The sequence below is a fragment of the Apus apus genome, chromosome 3, assembly GCF_020740795.1.
Source record: "Apus apus isolate bApuApu2 chromosome 3, bApuApu2.pri.cur, whole genome shotgun sequence".
NCBI classification, from domain to species: domain Eukaryota; kingdom Metazoa; phylum Chordata; class Aves; order Apodiformes; family Apodidae; genus Apus; species Apus apus.
In genome coordinates, this window is record NC_067284.1 from 27839950 (window position 1) to 27861601 (window position 21652).

Genomic DNA, 21652 nt, shown 5'->3' on the forward strand with positions numbered 1-21652 from the left:
GGAGACCTCATCAGTCTCTACATCTACCTGAAAGGTCACTGTAGAGAGGTTGGTGCTGGTCTCTTCTCACAGGAAATTAGTGACAGAACAAGAGGGAATGGCTTCAAGCTGCAACAGGGGAGGTTTAGACTGGACATCAGGAAAAATTTTTTTCACAGAAAGAGTGGTCAGACACTGGAACAGGCTGCCCAGGGAGGTGGTTGAGTCACCATCCCTGGATGTGTTTAAGGGTCATTCAGATGTGGTGTTGGTGGACATGGTTTAGGGGAGAACTTTGTAGAGTAGGGGTGATGGTTGATCCCAAGGGTCTCTTCCAAACTGAATAGTTCTATGATTCTATGATTTAGAAAGGATTACTGTGGTGACAGTACTAGCAAGTAGTACTAGCAAGTAGTACTAATACTGGACAACTGGCTGTCTGCAAAGCTCCACTGTACAAAAACTATATTTGAAATGGCCCAGGCCTTGAAAAACTGTCCACACAAGTCAGCACAGAGTTACTGCACATCCTCCCATAGAGAGAAAGCCAGAAAAGACTGACATTTTTCTTACTGCTGTAAACTTTGGGGCAAAGGTGGTCTACATCCCTCTATCCCAGAGAGAATCAGCTATACCTATGCCATTTCTGACAGTTATCTATGTAACCTAACACTGAGGACTATATTGAATAATTATATATATATTGTATATATAGTATGAGTATACACACACATACAAATATATAAAGAAACGATTAAAAAACCTAACCTTTCTAAAATTCCTAGACAAAGAAAAAACTGCCTGTCCTGCATAAAATTTACACAGTTTCATAAGGCTTCACTTCCCATATTTGCAGACAGTGAAAAATCAGCAGTACTGATGAGTGCTCTTTTTTCAAGGAAAAAAAGGGAGATACTTCATATGAAGACCACAGTCATGCACAGATAAGCAGAATAACTAAGGACATGTAGTAGTGAAGCTTAACTGTGGCACTATTTCACTTCCACATCATTATTCTTCAACAAGGGAAGTTGTATACAAAACCCTTCCCATGCATTACTAATTTTTAATCAAGATTTAAGATGAATCTATGACTGTCAGTTTTAATTTCAAATTTTACCAGCAGCAGCTGAACAATGTAAAACTGGAGGACACTAGTTTACTAAAAAATAACCTGTACTTGAGCATTAAGTTGTAAAAACCAAGTTATATATTAGTTTATTGCTACTTGTTGAGGCACTTAAAATTTTCAGGCTTGAACAGTCTGTTAAGAAGGATGACTAAACAACACTAAAAAAAGTTTAGAGCAATTAAAAAAAAAAATTTGAATCAGTAAATGCTATTTTGACTTAGAGATACAGAAGCTGAGAAGACTCAGAATCATAGAATGGTTTGAGTTGGATGGGACCTTAAGGATCATCTAGTCCCAACCCCACTGCCATGGGCGGGGACACCTCCCAGAAGAGTAGGTTGCTCAAAGCCCTGTCCAACCTGGCCTTGAACACTTCCAGGGAGGGTGCGTTCACAACTTCTGTAGGCAACCTGGGCCAGTGTCTCACCCTGTCATAGAAAGTTGTTTTCATCTTAGGTTTAAATCCCGAAAAAAGCTAATATTCATTGCATTCAGAGAGAGCTCAATCCAAGATGAGGAATTTAGTTCACATCCACTAATCTTTAAAGCAGATGATAAAGATTCAACAACTTCAATATTCTATGCAATCCTGCCAAATATCATACCTGATCAAACAAAAGAATCTGGAGAAAAGGAACTGGCAACTGACAAACACCAACACTGACAAATTATTTAGATTATGCAGCATTCCAATTACACAGAATCACAGATTCATCAGCAAACTTGCTGAGGGTGCATTTTGTCCCTTCATTCAGGTCGTTGATGAGTAAGTTGAACAGGACAGGATCCAGTACTGACCCCTGGGGGACAACAAGAGCCACAGGCTTCCAAATGAACTCCACACCAAAGATCACAACACTCAGCTCTGTCATCCAGGCAGTCCTCAATCCACCTCACTGTGTCCACAGACCTGCTTTCCAGCAGGTCAACCCCTAACCTGTACTGGTGCATGGGGTTATTCCTCCCCAGCTGCAGGACCATACAATTGCCCTTGAACTTCAGGGGCTTCCTCTCTGCCCAACAGTCCAGCCTGTCCAGGTCTAGCTGAATGGCAGCACAACCTTCCGGTGTATCAGCTCCTCCTCCCAGTTTTGAATCATCCATCAGGATTTTTCAACACGTCTCATACAGGAAGTATCCTTTTAAGCTCACTAAAATTTTTTTTTTTTTTTTTTAGCTTATTGACGGCATCACCACAACATGTAAGTTACTGCAGAATCAGAACAGCTGCTACAGAACCAGAAATACAGCCCAAAGCTCCCAGACCTAGCTTTATCATCCTAACAACAGATACAAGATGAGAGAGACAGGGCTTGATACTCTGCATTATTATTCAGGCAGAAAAGAAATGTGCTTATTCCCATTGAACCAGCATAATGGGGAAGAGGGGAAGCAGCATTCCTGAAGGCCTGCTTGACAATGGGAAGGTTTATCGCGCAAAATTCCTTCTTCTGTTCCTGGAGAGTGAGTGTCCCTAGAAAGCAATTTAGACCACTACCATACCTGAAGTGATTTAAAACCTATCACCCCTGTCCTTCAATATTATACACTTCCTCAAGCATCAGGTAAACAAGTGCAGTCAATTAATACGGATAGTTAATTAATAAAAGGAATTGTGAAGATGAGGAGAGCTATTTCAAACACTTTTGTCTGACATTCATCTGTCATTCCTAGAACTTTTAATGTCGTTTTAAAGAAAATAGAAGTTTGACTGTTATCTTTGAGGATCTTGTAATGAGGCTTTATTTCCTCACGTTCTCTCCTGCTTCACATGGAGAGTCCTTCCCTACTTACCTGCAGCCCTCACCATTCTTGACAAATTCTCTTACCAAGTATAAAGGCAAGGGTCCCACAGACATCAGAAGAATGGGACAGAAATGCAGGCATTTCCCCAGCAACAGCTAGTCTCCTTCCAGAAATCAGGAAAGCTCGTTGATGAGTAACAAAGCTGCTCTAGCATTTCCAAAAGCAAACCCTGCCCCTTTCAAACACCAAGCTAAGGGACAAGAAACCAAAGCAGGTGCTGCATGTGCCATATGGTGCAACAGAAGCCTTAATGTTTTTATTGTACTACTGCACATGACACTGGAGTGCAACTGGAAGGATTTAAATACATACATAATACTGACAATTTACAGCTATTTTTACTGTCTTGTCTTGATAACACACTTCATAACAAAATTATTCTGAAGCTTCTAAAAGTAAAGTACCTGGTGTCCTTAGAACTACAACAGCCTACCATAAAGAATGCAAAAATTTCAGCTTTTTTTAAAAAGTACACTATCTAAATAACCTCTTGGTTGTAATACTTAAAACACTGAAAAACTTGAGACAAGGCTATCCAAACTCCAACTATTATTCCTCATCCCCTGCTTTTTTTGTCATGGAAGAAAGAATGCCTTGAAGTCATGCATGGAAACCTTATTAGCCTGATTCTCTTTTCTATCTTAAAAGGAAAACACAAGACAGCTTTATTGAGAGGTATTTACATACAATTCTCTAAGGCAGTGCTATCCTCTCTCCTCCACCAAGCTTTGAGGACACAGTGCCATGGCACTGGAAATATATATCCATGCCAGAATGTACAGGTACAAGTTGCTGTTAGTCATGGCTAGCATTCAGCCCACAGAGCTTGAATGTGCACTGCCTCAGCTGTATCTCCAGCTACGGTATACCCTGGATAAAAGGCACTCTTCACTTACATAATGATATTGGTTATCCAAATAAGTAAGAGCTACAGAACTGAGTGTCTCATTTTTTTCCATCCCAGTTTCCATAAATGGAACTCATTTAAATTGCAACTATCCGAGCATTATTCCAAATCATTGAAATTGTTCCCACACAAGTGAATGTTTGTATAAGCAATGTTATAATTAGGTCCACTATTTTTGACTAATTAATGCATTGGATTCACCAAGGGACTGGATGACTAATTGAATGATTTTAGAAGTTCTAGTTTAATAAAACATAAATCAAAGAATAATATGGTAAGTTATGTATATGTCTTGAAGGTTTACTTCTGAATCTGTTTGTGAGTAGATCTTTTTTAATTCCCAAAGAAAAAGTACTTGCAACTGATAAAAGACTAAACTTGGCAAGTAACTCTCTGCATGCTTTCTCTCACAGAAGAGGATACAAGTAATAGAAAAGAGGGTTTTGTGTAACTACATAGCTTGGATTCAGTTCTTTTTAAAGGAAAGCTGACCAAACTGCTTCCTGGAATATAACAATCAAGTACTACCTTTAGCATAGTTTTCTACAGATTATTTTGGTCACAAAAATTCTTTCATTTAATGGGTGAAATTAAATAAAACTGTTAGGACAGCCAGACTGGCATACATCCCTATTCATACAGCAGTTTAAAAAGAGACAAATAAGAACTTGTATGTTGTTCACAATATGCATCTTCTACAAGGAAGCAAGCATTTTTATCAAGCATCGTTCTTACTCAGCTCAATATCATGTTAACTGATACCCTGAGCTGAGCTCCTGATTCAATACACACAGATAACTGTTTCCAAAGATGGTACAGAGAACCATCCAGTAAGACACAGCACACGGCTGTACTTCAGCACAAAGCAGTACATGTAGACTAGAAGAACGCCATGCCTGGCTCTATGGTGGGTACAGACTGGACAGGAAGCAGCTTTGCAGAGAAGGGTTTCTAGATAACAAGCTGAACACAGGTCAGCAGTGTGCCCTTAGGTTGTATAAAGCCAGCTGCACCCTGGACTGAGTTAGCAAGAGTGTATCCTGCAGACTGAAAGAAGTAACCAGCCCACTTTATTTGGCATGAGAAACTGCATCTGGAGTACTGTCTAGTCCGGGACTCCCCAGTGCAGTAAGAACATCAGCATACTGAAACAAGTCCAGCAGGAAGTTACCAAGGTGAATAGGTACTGGAGTACATGTGCATGAGGGTAAGAGTACTGAGCTTGCCCAGTGTTAAGAGGTGGTGATGGGCAGAAATCTGATTATTGTCAATGTCTAATATGAGGGTATAAAAATACAGACTAAAGTTAGAGGAGGTGGGCAGTAAGTCAAGTGTTAATGGGCACAATTTGTGATGAGAAATTCTTATTGGACTAGGGGTGGAAACAAACAAACAAAAATATCACAGTGAGGGTAACAGAACTTCAAACAGGAATCCAGAGGGGAATTTCCATTCTTGAGTGAGCAAGGCCCTATACAACCCAACCTCAGTTGGCCCTGCTTTGAGTAAGTGTTTGGACTAATGACCCCCAGAGGTCCTTTTCACCCTTAATTATTCTATAATATTGTGCAAAATGACATTAATTGTTCTTTAGCAGCGAAGATCAACTCATAGAGCTAAAGTTCACGGTATAGCGAAATTACTCCCAAGTAGCAGTATTTTGTCAAGAAGTACCCACTTGAATGCTGTAGTCCAAGTTTGGAATATACACATTTTTAACTGAATAGACAGAGACATGATTTTATAAGTATTTAAAACAGGGCTACAGGATGTGGTGTGGTTTGGTTTTGCCAAGTAGGAGACGTTCAAGATGAAGATGGGGATCTGGGGAAACACTATAGATGAGGGCATTTGCTGCAGACCAGGTTGGTCACTGAGTTTGGGATTCTGAAATACTGACAAGCTAGCCTAAGAAATAAAAATAATTAAATATTTCAGATTTTATGAAAACTTTCACCCCCTCCCCAGAGCATTCAATGGCCAGTCCCTTCAAATTAACGTACCTATTTTAGTTCTAAACTTTAATGCTCATATATTTCAAAAACTAATTGATTTACATCTGTTTCAAGATAGAGAACTCCAGAGGAGTTCAATACTAAGTTATTTAAAATCTAAGGAAAAAAACCCAAGTATTTATGCTTGAAAAAGCAATAAAAACACCTCACCTTGCTCTCTGGAGAAAATATATGTATCTATAATTAGGATCAGAAGAGCAAAAGTCTTCGTGATATTCACAAAGACAAAGATCATTTATGCCATACTTGCCAAATGATATTCATTAAAGCAACCTACAATATATAATTTTATTAACTATGCAAATAGCTATTAAATTAGATTTCATTTGTCAACTGTATTATTAAAGATAAAAAAGAGAGAAGAAATTATTTTTTCAAAGGTATTTAAAGCAACTGAATGCTCTTTTAGAGAAGCATAGTCTTTTATATCCACAGTGTCCAGACTGTGTGGAAAAAGAAGCCTAAATCAGTGACAGATGAACACAAAAAGAAAAAAAGCATGAAAAAAACAGTAAGTCAAGATAAACTTAATAATAATTATTCACTGCTTGATAACTCTCTTGAGGTTTATTTCAGAAATTTAGAAAACACAAGTGTATGAATACAGCAAGTCCTAGCTTGCCAGTAAATTCCCCCTAAATCAGATCAGTTATCGTATCATGTACCAGACTAACAAAAAAGACACTGACTGTTCCTTTTTCTCATTATGAGCACATTATACTGGAATTTATGACCAGAAAAGCTATCCCTGAGAACTACTTCTTTGTGGAGAAACCAAGTAGAAATTTGTTTGAACAAAGCTATTTATATCACATCAGTCTGTGGGCATCTGTCACGAGTATTACTTTACTTAACTACTATTTTTCTCACCTTTTCTACAGGAGTACATATAGCCATACACTGTGTTACAGAATTACCATCAAGTCACCATTACTTGGGTATTTGGAGCAAAGGCATTATATGACTGCTATAAACAGTCCTAGTGCAACACCCAATCAACAGAAAGTCTTCATTGATTTCTGAGTAACATTTCAATATGCCTATTGCACTTTTAACTTATAAGAATCACTTATCTTTAAAAATAACTTGACAGGCTTTTGGGGCTTGATATTTTGGTTGTTTGGTTGAGGTTTTTTGTTTGGTTGTATTTAAAGATAAATTAAAAAAACACTTTAAAAAGACATAACATAAAATGGGATCTGTCTGCCTAAAATAAGCAACTCATGAAGCAGTGACAAAGGACAACCTCCACAGGGGTCTCCTGTCTACCTAACTAAACAAAAGACATGGTTCATTTGCATGGTTCTGGTATAAACGGATATAATCTACCACAAACACTTGCCATCTGAATGCAAATAAAGTTAATCTTTGCCTTCCCACCTGCTACTAACTCATGCAGAATGACTATTTTTTATATATATATATATATATATTTTTTTTTTTTTTTTTTTTTAACTTACACAGTGTGGCTGATATCATTCAGCTGATTATTCCCTTCCTCAAGTGTGGGACTGAAGGTTTCACATCGTTTCCATCCATCTTCTGTTTTAACCCATCTCCATCCAGGGGATCTCCAGTCTTGGCCCAAAAACGGCATGGTTTCTCTATAAGCAGCAAAAGATTGTTTGTATATTATTTAATCACTAAAAAAAGCTGCAAAACTTCTTATAATTACTTCAGTTTTCTCTTTATCCTTAATATAATCATAACCTTGAGGAAAGGAAGTTCTCTGTAGAGCATCCTTTCAAGAAAGGGATTAAATGGTTTCTTAAGTATATTTTTTTATTCTGTAACCTCATTCTTCTGTCTTTCAGCGTTTATTAGATCAAGGTAGGTTTCCCAGTTAGAAAACAAGGAAAAGAATTATCATGGTCCAGGAAAGAGGTGATACCAAAGATAAATGGAGACTGCAACTTAAAGTCGATTATGAAATGTCTCCTCAAACGCCTACAAAGAAACACAAGTCTCCACAGATATATCCTTCAGTGTTCTGCTACTCTTTTTCAAAGGTACATTCACTTCTGACAAATTAAGAATTGTTGGGAAAAGGAAGTGAAAAAACCAGGACTGCATACTTGCAGCAAGGTGGGAACATATATTGTTAGAAGTTAACAGGGTAAGTTACCAAAAAAATTAGGATTTAAAAAAACTTCCTGAAAACAATACAAGAAAACATGGAATATTTTCTTCAAGTGGATGGAAGCTGCTGAAATCCAAAGCTAATAATAGTTTGTGCTTTATAAGTTGTTAGGAAAAAACCCACAAGCCCTATGGTTTCAAGGTATCGGGCAACCGGTGGAAGTGCTATGTATAACCTCCTCCTAGGGAGCTGTACTAGCATTTAAAATTACATGCTGCAATAGTTGCATACTTTAAACCAGATTACCTTCCAGATCTTTACAACCTGAGAAGTGGTCTTTCATTGCAAGGCTTCAACACAGAATAAATTTTCTCTCATCCCTCTTCCAAAAAATTACATTAAGTGTTTTCAAAATAATAACAATGGTATCAGGAAGTACACACACATGTTGAAGACTCCTGGTGTCTGACCCAGAAGTCCTGGAAAACCCTACCTCAAACAAAAGGAATGTAGAGACATGAATGATTTCTCTGTATGGATGATATATTCCAAATGTTATCTTTCTAAGAGTAAAAAAATGAAAAGCTATTAGAAAAATCACAGATTACTTCAGTTTCTTTACTTAAACTTGTGAAAGATTACAATGTCAGTCAATAATTCTGAGTTTAATACACGTTAATTTTTTTTTTCCCAGAGAAACACATGCATTCTTAGTCCAAGACACAGTTTCACTATGTCACAAGCTACGAGCATACCCATCAGTAGCAACTGCACAAAATAACCTGTACCCGTGCTCAAAAGTTGTAAAAGAAATGAACTAGAAATGCAGAGATGTCCTTTTAGCAACAGGGATATACAGTTAGGAATAATAATAAAAAATCCTATTGATTCTAACTTCCTGTAGGATGGAAGCATAGATTGGATTGCTGTCCAGAGGTAACTGACCAAATGTTAAGAAGTTGCAGTGTATTGTAAACATCTCTCCAATGCATCTCTCTGACATGAGAAGTCAGTATGTCTGCCTGTACTTGTATAAAGATTCATCTTTTGGCACTCAAACTTTTCTGCCCAGTACAGCACTGCACTCTGTGGCTTCCAGACTAGAGCTTGCTTTTAAGAGTTCCTGTGTACTTGAGGAAGGACAACTTCAGTAGTAGCAAGCAACTGTCTACTTGTTAAAGCTTTCACCACAACAAAAGAGGAACTCTCTGAACTTGAATTTTGGGGAAAATGCAATAGGCCATAAGCACATAATATTCAAAAGGACTCTGAAAGCCACATAGTCATTATCTAGCAACAAGGGCACAGGGAAAGACATTGATTGCATTTAACTTATTTGTAAAATCAAGTAAGAACAACAGTTCTTCACTCTGAGTTTTACCCCTTGTTCTTAAAACAGGGAGAAAAAGGACTGAGGAAACAAGAACCACCAAAAAGAAACACGAAGGAGGAGAGCTGTGTATATGTTATCTTGGTGCAGCTTGAGATTACAGTAACTGCTCTAGCCATCCTTGCACTTTTAAGGCAGTTCAGCTTTCCATGAGGTAGATAACTCACCACAGGAGCAAACATCACTACTACGCCATTCAGAACCACAGCAAGTCATCCCATCACTCTGCCAGTGTCCTGTTCTGTCTAGATAATCCTATACTTCAGAACAGGTAAGTATGACACAAACCATTTTGGTTACTGGGCAGCAAGACTGTTGCCAACATGATGGGAACAGGCAAGGTTCTCCTATTTCCTAGCAATCCAACAACACACCCATCTCTTCCTTCAGCATGCTAACAAAATCTTTTCAGCAACTCAATTTCTGCTCCTTTGCACTCTCACTACAGGCAGGTAACTAACTACGAGACTACCTTCTAGGAGCTAGCCCAGTCAACCCCTGTGACTCAGAGATCAGAGTCTGCTATCAGAGTACATCCCGCCCCATGGTTCTTTGTATCAAATGACTGTCTCAACAGTCAAACTTCCGCAAGACCATGATTCATCAACTCCTCAGCTTTTCTCTTGCCACCCTATTCTGATGGTTGTTTCCCCATGAAACAATTTTAGTGCACCCAGGCCATGTATTTCTCAGTTCCCAACAGGCACAAATGCACCTCCTCCTCAACTGAGGTGCCTACTCTAGGTTTGTTCCCAGCAGCCTCCTGCTGTTCCAGCCCTTGCCTCTCCCAGTTCTCTCACACCCGTGCAGTCTACTGACACCCCAACACCCCATTCCTTCAGGGAGACTCCAGACACCTTCCCCACCAGCCTCACCCACGCTGCCCCTCACTCCCAGTCCCTCCTGACCCCTAACATCGTCTCCCAAACTACTCCAGCTCCACACGCTCCTAAGACCCAGTCCCAAAGCCCTCAACCCGTCCCTGCCCACTTCTGCCCACACTCAGCCTCAAGCCCTCCAAGTCGATGGGCCTCTCAGGCGCAGTTCTAGCCGCGCCGCCCCTCCACCCCGCCCCGCCCCATGTGTACGCCCGGGCGCTCATCGCCCGGGGCCTTCAGCGCCCCGCTCCCCCGGGCTGGGGCTTCCCGCCCCTCCCCCCCCAGGGCCGGGGTCCCCCCCCAGGGCCGGGGTGCCCCTCATGCCTCCCCCCCTCCCCCCTCACCTCACGGCAGCACCAGGCCCCGCAGCGCGCGACCCGCCAGGCACCCCTTCACGCGCCGGGCGCGGGCCGCGGGGCTATTGCCGGAAGTGGCAGGGAGCTGCGCCCCCCGCCCGCTGATTGGCCGGCGGCCGCGGCGCTTGTTGCTACCCGGCAGCGCGCTCCGCCATTGGCCAGAGGGGCGGTGGCGTCACGGGCGGGCGCGTCACGTGAGGGGAGGGGAGCGAGGCGCACGTGTCAATGTTTTGGTGTCGGCTGGGGGCGGGGCGTGCGGCGCGAGGGGAGCCGAGGGGGCGGGGCCTAGATCCGGGGCGGGGCTCAGGGGGCGGGGCCGGGCCAGGGGGCGGGGCTGGGGGGCGGGGCTGCGGCGGGTCCGGAGCGGGTTCCCGCGGCCCCGGGGCTGTTTCAGTGCGCGCAGGGGGCCGGGGAGGCCGCGGGGCGGGGCGGGGAGCGCGTTGGCCCGGGCAGGGCCCTGGGGGAAGGGCGGGCCGAGCTGCCCGCCCCTCCTTCCCCTCCGCTTCCAAGCCCGCGGGCGGTTGCCCTCGGGGGCTCTGGGTGGCCCCGCAGGGTGCGGCGGGGCGCAGCCGGCAGCTGCGGGCTGCCCTGGGGAGCGCAGGAGGAGCTCGTGCCGCGGGAGGGCCGCTGGGTGCGGGTCTGCCCGCAGCTCTGCCCGCTGCGGTGCTTGTCGGCATCCTCCCTGCTCAGGGCGTGGGGGCTTGGAGCTGCCACACGGGGCTCGGAGCTACACCCGGCTTGTTCCAGTCAAGGAAGGATTATGGGGAAGTAGGAAACAAGGCGGTGCTCGTGGAGCTCTGTGGTCTCCTTCCCCTAGAACATGCTGCTCAGGGCCCCAACCAACCTGGCCTTGAACACTTCCTTGAACCATCCTCACACTATAAAGTCTTTTCTCCTAATGTCTAATCTAAATCTCCCCTCTTCCATTTTTAATCCATTGCCACTTGTCCTTTCACTACAAGCCCCTGTAAAAAGCCCCTCCCCAGCTTTACTGCAGGCACCTTCAGGTACTGGAAGGCCATTATGAGGACTCCCTGGAGCCTTCTCTTCTCTAGTCTGAACAATTCCAACTCTCTCAGCCTGTTTTGTAGAAGAGGTGCTCCAGCCCTCTGATCATCTTTGTGGCCCTCCTCTGTACTTTCTCCAGGAGTTCCATGTCCTTCTTATGTTGGGGGCTCCAGAATTGGACACAGTACTCCAGGTGGGGTCTCACAGGAGCCAAGTACAGGGGAAGAATCACCTCCCTCAACCTCTTGGCCACACTTCTTTTGGTGCAGCCCAGGACGTGGTTGGCTTTCGGGGCTGCAAGTGCACATTGCCAGCTGAAGTTGAGCTTCTTGTCCAGCATCACCCCAAGTACTTCTACAGGCTGTTATCAATCCATTCTCCACCCAGCCTGTATTTGTGCTTGGGATTGTCCCAAACCAGGTGCAGGACCTTGCACTTGGCCTTGTTGAACTTCATGCAGTTTGCATGAGCCCACCTCTTGAGCCTGTCAAGGTTCCTCCAGATGGCATCCCTCCCATCCAGCATCTTGACCTCACCACACAGTTTGGTGTCTATGATCTTATAAAGTAGGCACACAGAATCAGTGTAGAGTCAGATGCCTTAGAAGGGCTTATTTCTCTCTTTGGGCTTGAAACAGTCACATGAGTAGGTCTTTTTGATGTATTGATTGAATACATTCTCAGCATGTCTTTTCTAGTAATTAAATTACTGTCTTAGAGATAAGAGTAATCTCTTTTCATGCAGAGAGAAAAGAAGACTGGTCTTTCTCAAGACCCTGTAGTCTTGACACATATAGCCATGGCAAAGGTACTGCCTTTGCGTGGTAAAAGGCTGTATGCCACACTCTGCCAGCCTGGTTGTCACACTGGAGAACACAGTGACTGAAAAGAGTTTCCCAGACTCATATGGGAAAATTATTTGAGTCAATATTGACCATTTATGCTGGTCTGGAGCATTTTGTCTAGTGCTGTGTAGTCTCATAATGGTTTTTGGCCTTGCTAGCCCCTCTCTCATTTCTTCAGCTTGTCTAGATTCTTGCTGACATCGGTGGCTGCTGTGGGCAGACTTCGGTCAAACACAACTAGCAAGGCAATTGAGTCTACCTGCAGTTGTTCTCACATTCCCTGGCCTGAATGAGTCCATCATAAAATGGGTATCTCGACCACATATCTCTGCCAGGAACTTTTAGTGCTTCTTGTTCAGACCAGAAAAGGGTCTTTTTTCCTATTTTGGATCTAGAAAATTGCTTTACAAAATGGCAAATATCCTTTGTTCTCTGGCTGCCTTTTGTGTTCTCTCTCCATCTCTTGAGGCCTCCTGTGGCATGTGGACATACAATGAGCAAACAGTTAACTTCACAGCTCAGGTGGGGCTGATCTTTTAGGGCAGGTGGGATTTGACTAGCAGAGCATCATGAGCAAAACATCTAATCCAGAAGAGATACAGTTCAGAAAACATGCTGCAGCACTCTGTGTTTTGCAGAGGACTAGGCAGTGAAAGCAGTGAAAAGGAATAAGCTGGAGCTTACTTCTTGAAGAAGGGCAGCCTTTTGGGGATGAGCTGCATTGGAGCAGTTTGTGAAGGACTGTATCCTGTTAAAGGAGCTCCAAGCTGGAGCAGGGGAACAGCATAAGGGGTAAGCGGGAGAGACAAACTGTTATGAACTCCCCCCAGCCCCTGTTCCCCATCCTCCTGTGGCACTCAAAGGGGGGAGGAGGTGGCCAAAGATTTGGGAACAAAAGAGTGGAGTTGAGTCTGGGAAGAAGAGGGGGTTAGGAAGAGGGTGCTTTTACTTTTGTTGTTGTTTCTCACTATCCTATTCTAATAACACACTATTTTAGATTCGCAATAAATGAATTTAATCTTCCCCAAGTTAAGTGTCTCTTACCTGTGATGGTAACTGGTGAGTGATCTCTCTATCCTTATCTAGACTCATGAGCTTTTGCATCTTATTTTCTCCCTACGGAGGAAAGAGAGTGAGAAAGCAGCTGGGTGGGCACCCGGCAAATGGCCAAGGTCAAGCCATCACACTCCCTGAATTATCATGCCAATCAGTAGATGGTATCCCAGGGGAATACCTCACACCTTAGGAAGGATACAATATGGGAAGAGGATGCAGAGGACAGGATGTGTTTCTCGTACCTTTTTACTCTTTTATGTTAGAGGTTCTAGAAGGGCAAGGACAAGTGTGCCTTCCCAGCTTGGGTAGTCACACTTTTTGAGTCGTGCTTCAAATTTTAAAAAGTAATTGATAGCTGAGGTACATAAGTATCTGGGTTTCCCATGTCAACTCTCTTTCCTCAGTATTCACTGCTATTCATATGTAGCTATTATAGTATTTTACCTGCTGGCTTCAGCATATTTATCTTATGTATACATTAGAGGGAGCTGCAACAGTGTAGATTTATTTATTTATTTATTTATAGTACAGAGCCACTTATTATAAGACTTTGTGTATATGTGGTTTCATTTCAACTGTCCAAAAATCTTGTGCTAATTCAACGAGCAGATGCAAAATGGTTATTGCACATCCTCTCTATTGCAAGTATAATTTTAGCTCTTTGTAATCCCTAACGTAAGTAATTTTGCTATTTATTATTTTTGATATCTGTCCATCTGCCTTTTTTTTTTTTTTTTTTAACAAAAGCTGGTACATTTTCAAATGAGAAAATTTAGAGGTATTTCTCATGGAAAGAACGTTTGCTGTCTTGAGAATCCAAGCTCCTACCTATAAAAAGTTCATCTGAGGGATTTAGGTTCTAAAACTGATTAATTTATTTTATAATATTTTTTTTATGTGTATGTGTAGTGCCTGTCTATGTTAAAAATGTAAAAAAAATGGAAGATTCTGTTCATTTTGAGGGGATTTGAAATACTAAATAACATATTTTAAAACATTTCTAAACAACAGCAGCTCAAACAGTTCTTGAATAATGTAGAAATTATTAATATTATTCTGTTTCAAACATCTTTCATAAAATTCCATGGGAATTTTTCTATTCTGGTGTCACAGTCATCATCTAGACCTTCTTTATTATGTTTTATTTAATCCTAAAGCTGTTTAAACCTTCACAGTGGAAACTGAATAAGCTGATCTGCAGTGTGACTGTTACTGCTTCTGATTCTTTCAGAGGGGTGTAAACTGAAGATTGCATTAAACCCAGATGGTGTCCTGTTGTGCAGGTGTGATGATTACCCTTGGGGTTGATAGTAGGTCCATGTGAGTAGTGTAGATTAGGCACTCTAGATCACTGACAACTGGAAAATAGGAGAGCTAAATAAAATTGCAAATTCCATCTTTCTCATTTATTTCCTATTAAGTTACTTAAATTATTCTTTCTATCTAATAAACTGCAGCTAAGGTGAGTTCTCTAAATGACCTTTTGAGGATGGAAAGCCAAGCTATTTCGCTTTTAAATTATTTTGCTTGTAAGAACTGAGACACATGATTAAAAGCAAAAGCAATGGTGTTATTTAGGGTGGCTTAGGATAATCTCATGGAGAAGATGAAGCAATTTTTAATAAATATTCATATTTCTTGAATTACCTGGTTTGGAAATACCCATTGCTTTTTAGGTTTCTCTTTCAATTTATCTTACAAATCAGCTGAAAATGAGGGTTGTGGTAAATGCACATGGCCTTCTTTCCCTTGGGAGAGTCATTTTCATTTTGCTGAGTAATCTCTACACGTATTTTAAAGAACAGAAGAGTTATGCCTAATACCACAGCCTGACTCAGTTACTTAGCAACATTTAATGCTCACAAAAAGAAACAGGGAAGTGATACAGAGCAATAAAACATTAGACAGGAGAAGGGAGCTTGTGACAATAAAGAAGACAGAAAAGTTATAGTATTTTATAGGTAAAACAAAGCTGGAAAAGAACACACAATCCAAACAGTTGTCTATTTTCCAAGGAGTCAGTTGCTTATAGTTTTATTTTTCAGAAAAGCTTCCAATTTAAAAAAAGCGAAGCTTGGACAAAGCCTCATTATCCTACATATTACTTAATGTGTGATTTCCAGTGTATTACACAGTTCTTCAGAGGTTTATCTTGTGGTTAGCATAATTGTTTTCTAAATCTTTATCATCAGTACTGCCAAAACAAGAGTTAATGCTGCTGCTCATCCTTCATTACATTTATTGCGGTCCCCAGAGTATGGGAAGATAACGTTTACCTGTTTTATGATGACTATAGAGGCATAAGAGGTCATCCCTCTTGCTGGAGGCTTGGTTTCTGGGGCTCAAGACTAGCTTAGAGTGGTGAATCCCAGGGAAGACTCCTTCCCTCCAGGGACAGTACAGAGAGGCTCCTGACAGCACTCTGAGGAGCCAGCCTGGCCTGGCCTTGTCTCCTGCTGAGCTGGGCCCCCATCCGGACCTGCAGGCTGACTTCCCAGCTTTGAATTTGGACCTGCCTCACCACTTGCCTGATGATCTGGACTCTTGGTTGAACCTGGTCTCATCTGTTTGCTGTATGCGAACAGACCTTGGCTGGCGAGGCCCTCGCAGGAATGCATGGTAATCAGACAAACTGCTCTCCCAAGACCTTGGGGAATAGAAAGCCTTTATGAAAAGAAACATCTTACGTGAGCCTTGTGAAAAAATGAATTTACAGATATACAGAAGGTTATTATCATTTATATTCAAAGATGTAATTATTTTTAGCAAAGATTCACAAATAATTGTTGGATGTAGAATTTAAATATGAAATTTGTTTTATTATATAATAAATCACTGTTGAATATATAAACATTTATTTTGGTTGGAAGAAGCACTACAGAGTGTAGGGCAAAGACTTTTGAAAGCTAGTAATTATTCTAGGAAAAAAATGGCAACAGTTTTCTGGGAAACAACATTAAGAAAATAATAAAAAAAAGAACTTTCAGTCTTGCAGTGAAAAAACATGGCTTTTGTTAAACTCCAGAGAAACAACCTGAAAAGCAGTTTGCACAGTATCTTGAGACAAATCTTTAATTGAAAGCACTGGGACACCAACAGAAATTGCACTGTTTGATCAATGACAGGTTGGATACTGCAACTAACTCGTTCACAGTGGGGGCAATGTGATGTCAAAACTAAGCTTTGGAAAAGAAATTTTCATTTTTCAAAAAATACGAGCTTTGCCTATATAAGAGAGATGACTAAGAAAGGAAATTAGCTAGTTCAGGAATTTGCTGTGTGAGGTGGAATGTCATGGCAGTTCAAGCTATAGAAATCAGTAATAAATTACTTATGGAAGTAAGATTCATGGCTTTTAAGCTAATGAAGGAAGCCAAGAGATTTTCTAACAGTCTACTTAAAACCTTTAAACAGAAAAAAAAAAAAAAATTTAGAAGCAGACTTACCATATTGGTAAGTTACCAGCTGTTTCCACCATGTTTATATGCATCCATACCAAAAAAATGGTTTTGACTTAGTGTCTTTAAATATGTTCGTAAGAGAAAAATGGTTGTTGCAGGAAATGCTAGGGACGTACAAGGAGAAAACAGATCAAAACTGAGGGAGGTCCTCCCCCTCCTCTCTGCCCTAGTGAGACCCCACCTGGAGTATTGTGTCCAGTTCTGAGCTCCTCAGTTCAAGAGGGACAAGGATTTCCTTGAGACAGTCCAACAGAGGGCTATGAGGATCATTAAGGGACTGGAACACCTATCTCATGAGGAAAGGCTGAGAGACCTGGGGCTGCTTAGTCTAGAGAAGAGAAGACTGAGAGGAGATCTTACTAATATTTACAAATATCTCAAGGGTGGGTGTCAAGAAGGATTGGCCAATCTGTTCTCAGTCGTACCCTGTGACAGGACAAGTGGCAATGGATGCAAACTGGAACACAGGAAGTTCCACCTCAACATGAAGAAAAACTTCTTTACTGTAAGGGTTACAGAGCACTGGAACAGGTTCCCCATGGAGGTTGTGGAGTCTCCTTCTCTGGAGACTTCCAAGACCTTTCTGGATGCATTTCTGTGTGACCTGCTCTGGCAGGGAGGTTGGACTCGATGATCTTCAGAGGTCCCTTCCAACTCTGAACATTCTTTTCACCTCTTCCTTCTCTCAGCTTTTCCCATTGGAATAATAGGAAAAGAGAAATCCAATTAATTTCAAAGAGAAGCTTAATCTGTATATGAAGGGGACTGTATGATGAAGTTATATGTGACTGCAGGGAACGGAATGAAGGCTACCAGGGATGCCAGGAAGGCTAAGAATGTATTAAACTATTAGTCTACTGTTCTACAAAGTGATATGCATCAATGTTTGCTAAAATGCTCAGCTAAGGGAGATGGCTAACAGAACTGTTAGCTGCAAAGGGTGGGTTTCCAGAGGAAGGCAGGGATAGAGAAAAATAAGGGTTTCCAGAGAAAGAGATAGCTAGAGAGTTTTTAGAGAAAATAGATATTGATCAGTTTGGCTGGGCCTGAGAAATTGAGTTACTTAGACTGTAAGCTATTCAAAAGATACTAACAGTTATGTAGAAAACACATGGAGGATTAGAGAAGTATGACAGAACAGTAAAAGGACAAATGCAGTGCCAATTTAAAGGAAAAAAAATAGGGGCAATTATAATTTGTAACTCCGGCAGAAAAATCTGGAACTAACATGATCACTTTAGTGAGCTGGAATACATCATAGAGTGTATGCATGGTAAATTGGTAGATGGTAGGAAACTGGCAGCATCTGTAAATATGGGAAAAGATACTCTAAGAATTAAAAATTACCTTGGAGAAGTGGTCTGAAAGATGGAATTAAATTCCCTACAGACTGACCTCTTTTGTATATCTACTCATAATTAAAACCTCTGTCCATGGTGTTCTTCTATCCCATCTAGCTATGCCTGTGATATAACCTCTGTTTAATGGGCTTGCATAAACCAAAACTAGTGCTATCAGTAACTGGCTTTATCTATTCAGCAGAAGCTGTATCTGACATACCAGTAACATTATTTGGATAAACCTGACAACTCAGGAAATAAAAAAGAAAAATAATACCTTACTTAGCTTTTACTTATACAGGGAAAGCATCCTTTAATAGTTGTGTTAGTCACCTGATGTTATCTTGCTTATGGTAGTGTGAAAACAGAATCAAGCTCTCCAATTTGTCAAAAATATTAACAGAAGTCAACAAACATGAGATGCAAAATCCTAACTTTGTGTAATTCAAGATAGAAGTAAATGTGTTCTTGGTTTACACATGCACTCAATTATTGCATTTCAACTCAGTGGTGTGAAATAAATGTGGTTCTGGCTTCTTAGATATACAGTAATTCTTACTTACATTAATTTAAGGTAAAAGTAAATTTGTTCTTGCTTTACCTATACACTCAATTATTGCACTTTAGCTCAGTGGTGTTCCAGAAATGTGGCTTTGGCTTCCTAAATGGTCGGTTTCAGATTTGCTTTCAGAAGTGAACTGCTGATGCATAGTAAGGAAAGAGAAATATCTTGAACAGTAAAGAAATATGATTGAAGACATTTGAAGACACTTGAAGTCACTGTCTTTCCACTGACAAGCTAACCAATTCTTTACTTCAGCTACTTTGATACTATACCTATATTATGTTTCAGAACTGGAAAATCTGCCATTCTTACTGGTTCTTTTTCTCTGGTAAATTTGGCATGTTGAACTGAATGGCTTTATTTCTTGAGGTTTTGGTAGTTGTCAGTTTCCATGTCCTATGTTCCTGCATTTTGAAAATGTAAAGGAGAGGAAGAAGCTGGAATGAGGTAAGGGCACAAAGAAGAAGGGGAGATGCTGAAATTAAAGCAATTATTTCAGTTGAAGTAGGTTGCAAATTGAGGAGTTTGAGATAATCACGTGATGAACACTGGAACACTGTAAATTCTGCTGGCATGTGGAATGCAGGCTTTGCCCTCATGCTCATTTTTTTATTACAAATATAGTTAGCACCATGCGTTATGTTTATAATCTCATTCTAAGATTTAAAACAAGAACAAAATTGTGTGACTTTTTGACAAGAAGTCATGTTTTAGTGGCTTTGGGGCATCGAGTTATGGAAAACATTTGTGTAGCAGATTGGTTTTTAATGGCTGCTTTCTCTGAGATGTGTTATGGCTGCCATTAATAGTGACAGATAGATGGAGCAGTGTATGCTTTCATCCCTTTCAGGTGTCCTGTAAGACCTTGAAGCCTTATATTTTCACAGTCTTCTTTCTCAGGAGGTTCTCAGTTGTGATGGCTTTCTCTTCAAAGCCACTGTTCATTTTTAAGCTCGGGCTGTTCATGGTTTTGGCCAGAGGGAGTCACTGTCATATCTAAAATGCACCACCTCCTCACAGCAGCTGGAAATTAGTGGTTTTATCTAGTCTTTGTCCACATGTAAGCCTCTCTATTAGGCTTTTTAACATAATGCTGTTTGGTTTTGATAATTTGCAGTGCTACTGAAGGAGAATGGCACCAATGGATTATCAATCTGACCCAGAGATGAAACGTCAAGCAGACTGAAAATGCCTTTAGTTGGTAAGTATTAGAGTTCAAAATGATTTTATTCTTTCTTGGAAAGATGCAAAGATAAGTGATTCTAATCAGTGAAACAAAAGCCTGAAGGGTGACTATTGCAGAGGTTGCTCTATAGTGTATGCTCTCTAGATATTCTATATTTACTGTTAACTAAAATACACAGAAGTCTATCAGAGATTAGTATATGATCAGTAATTTTACACCTCAACATTAATAATCCTTATGATTAGTAATCCTATGTGATCTGTGGTTGCAAAGAGTTCCCTTTGGAGGCACTGAACAAGGGAAGTCTTAACAAGTAATATATTTTGTGAAATAGCAAAATATACTTTTATGATCCTTATTCATAACCTTATTCATAACCTTGCTCACCATGCAATTACAATCCCTAAATTCACATTTCCTACTGAAGCATCTGAAAGGCTAGCTTTTTTATTCTTATTGTGAGTTTGTCCAACAAAACTTTACAGATTGAACTTCCTTCATTTGGTTATTTGTTCTTTGCTCACTGTATTAATAAGAACACCACTTTGTAGGGCAAACTTCCTTAAGTGGCATCCAAGCCCCAGGGGAGTCGAAGATTTTGACCTTTATTTCACAGGAAATGAATCAGTCTTGTTTATACAGAAGAAAAGCAACTGCATATCTGCAACTACAGATCTAAACTTCGTAGTTAAATTCAGTGCTAGTCTAGTACTAAAAACAGTAATGAAAGATCTGGGCAAATTTCAGCTTTGTTTTTGTGGTGGTTTGTGCGTTCTTTGGTTTTGTGGGGTTTTTTTGTGGGTTTTTTTTTTTGGTTGGTTGTTTTTTTTTGGGAGGTGTTTTGTTTCATTTTGTTTTGTTTTTCTTTCCTTGTAAGAGGGCAAAAGCAGCTTTTTATTCAGAGACACAAATAGATTTCTCCATAGCTCTTGAGACCATTCTACTACATGGAGCAGACTTGCTGGCAGGCAGTTTATCCAGTTCTCAGCAAGGTTTAGAACTATTAATTCTGAGTGTACACTTCTTTCCATGTTTATTGGTGGCCTGATTTAAGTCAGGATTGATTCTGATTTTATAACTTAAATATAATATCTATGGAAATTGGTAGGAGTTTTTAGGAAACAGTTAAAGGCCTTGTGCATAGCAACATTCTTCTTCCTGATGCATTTTGATAGAAAAAGGAGGATAATAATTAAACTAAACATAGTCCTTTTCAGAAGCACATAGGGCTAGAAGGCATGTGCATTTCATTTATTATTTGAACACAAGAAACGTGCAAATAAATAATATTTTTTAAAACTTACTCAGGTAAAACTGACTCATTAGCACTCATATTATACTAGAGAAAAACAGGAAGTGAGCAAGGTGCCTTTCAAGTTGGAAATCTGACCTAACAAACAGCAATAAACAATGTGAATAGTCTTGTTGATAGCACTGGGAATGCTATTTAGACTGACATTGCATAGCTAGATGTACAGTTATCCCACCATCTAGAGGCAAGAATCACCTATTTTTTTCCTGCAAGCACCCTAGTTAAATGAAAATCACATTTACTGCAGCAGTGATCACCTATCTGTTCCCAGAGGATAAATAAATGTGTTTAGAACTCTGAGAATAGAGCAAGAATCGCATTTCCTTGATTCTCATTT

At 40.7% G+C, this 21652-nt stretch overlaps 1 protein-coding gene across 4 annotated transcripts in view; it reads right to left on the minus strand.

The window, feature by feature from the left end:
* FBXO25 (F-box protein 25) overlaps positions 1–10631 on the minus strand; it is a 31884-nt gene extending 21253 nt beyond the window's left edge. For 2 of the 4 annotated variants that reach the window (XM_051613798.1, XM_051613794.1), the window contains exons 1-2: positions 10532–10631; positions 7300–7443 (exon numbers count right to left, since the gene is read on the minus strand). In XM_051613798.1, coding sequence (XP_051469758.1) covers positions 7300–7436 — 137 coding nt within the window. In that variant the 5' untranslated portion in view covers positions 7437–7443; positions 10532–10631. The other 2 variants (XM_051613797.1, XM_051613795.1) reach the window with 2 other exon arrangements.
* Between the last annotated feature and the right edge of the window lie 11021 nt (positions 10632–21652).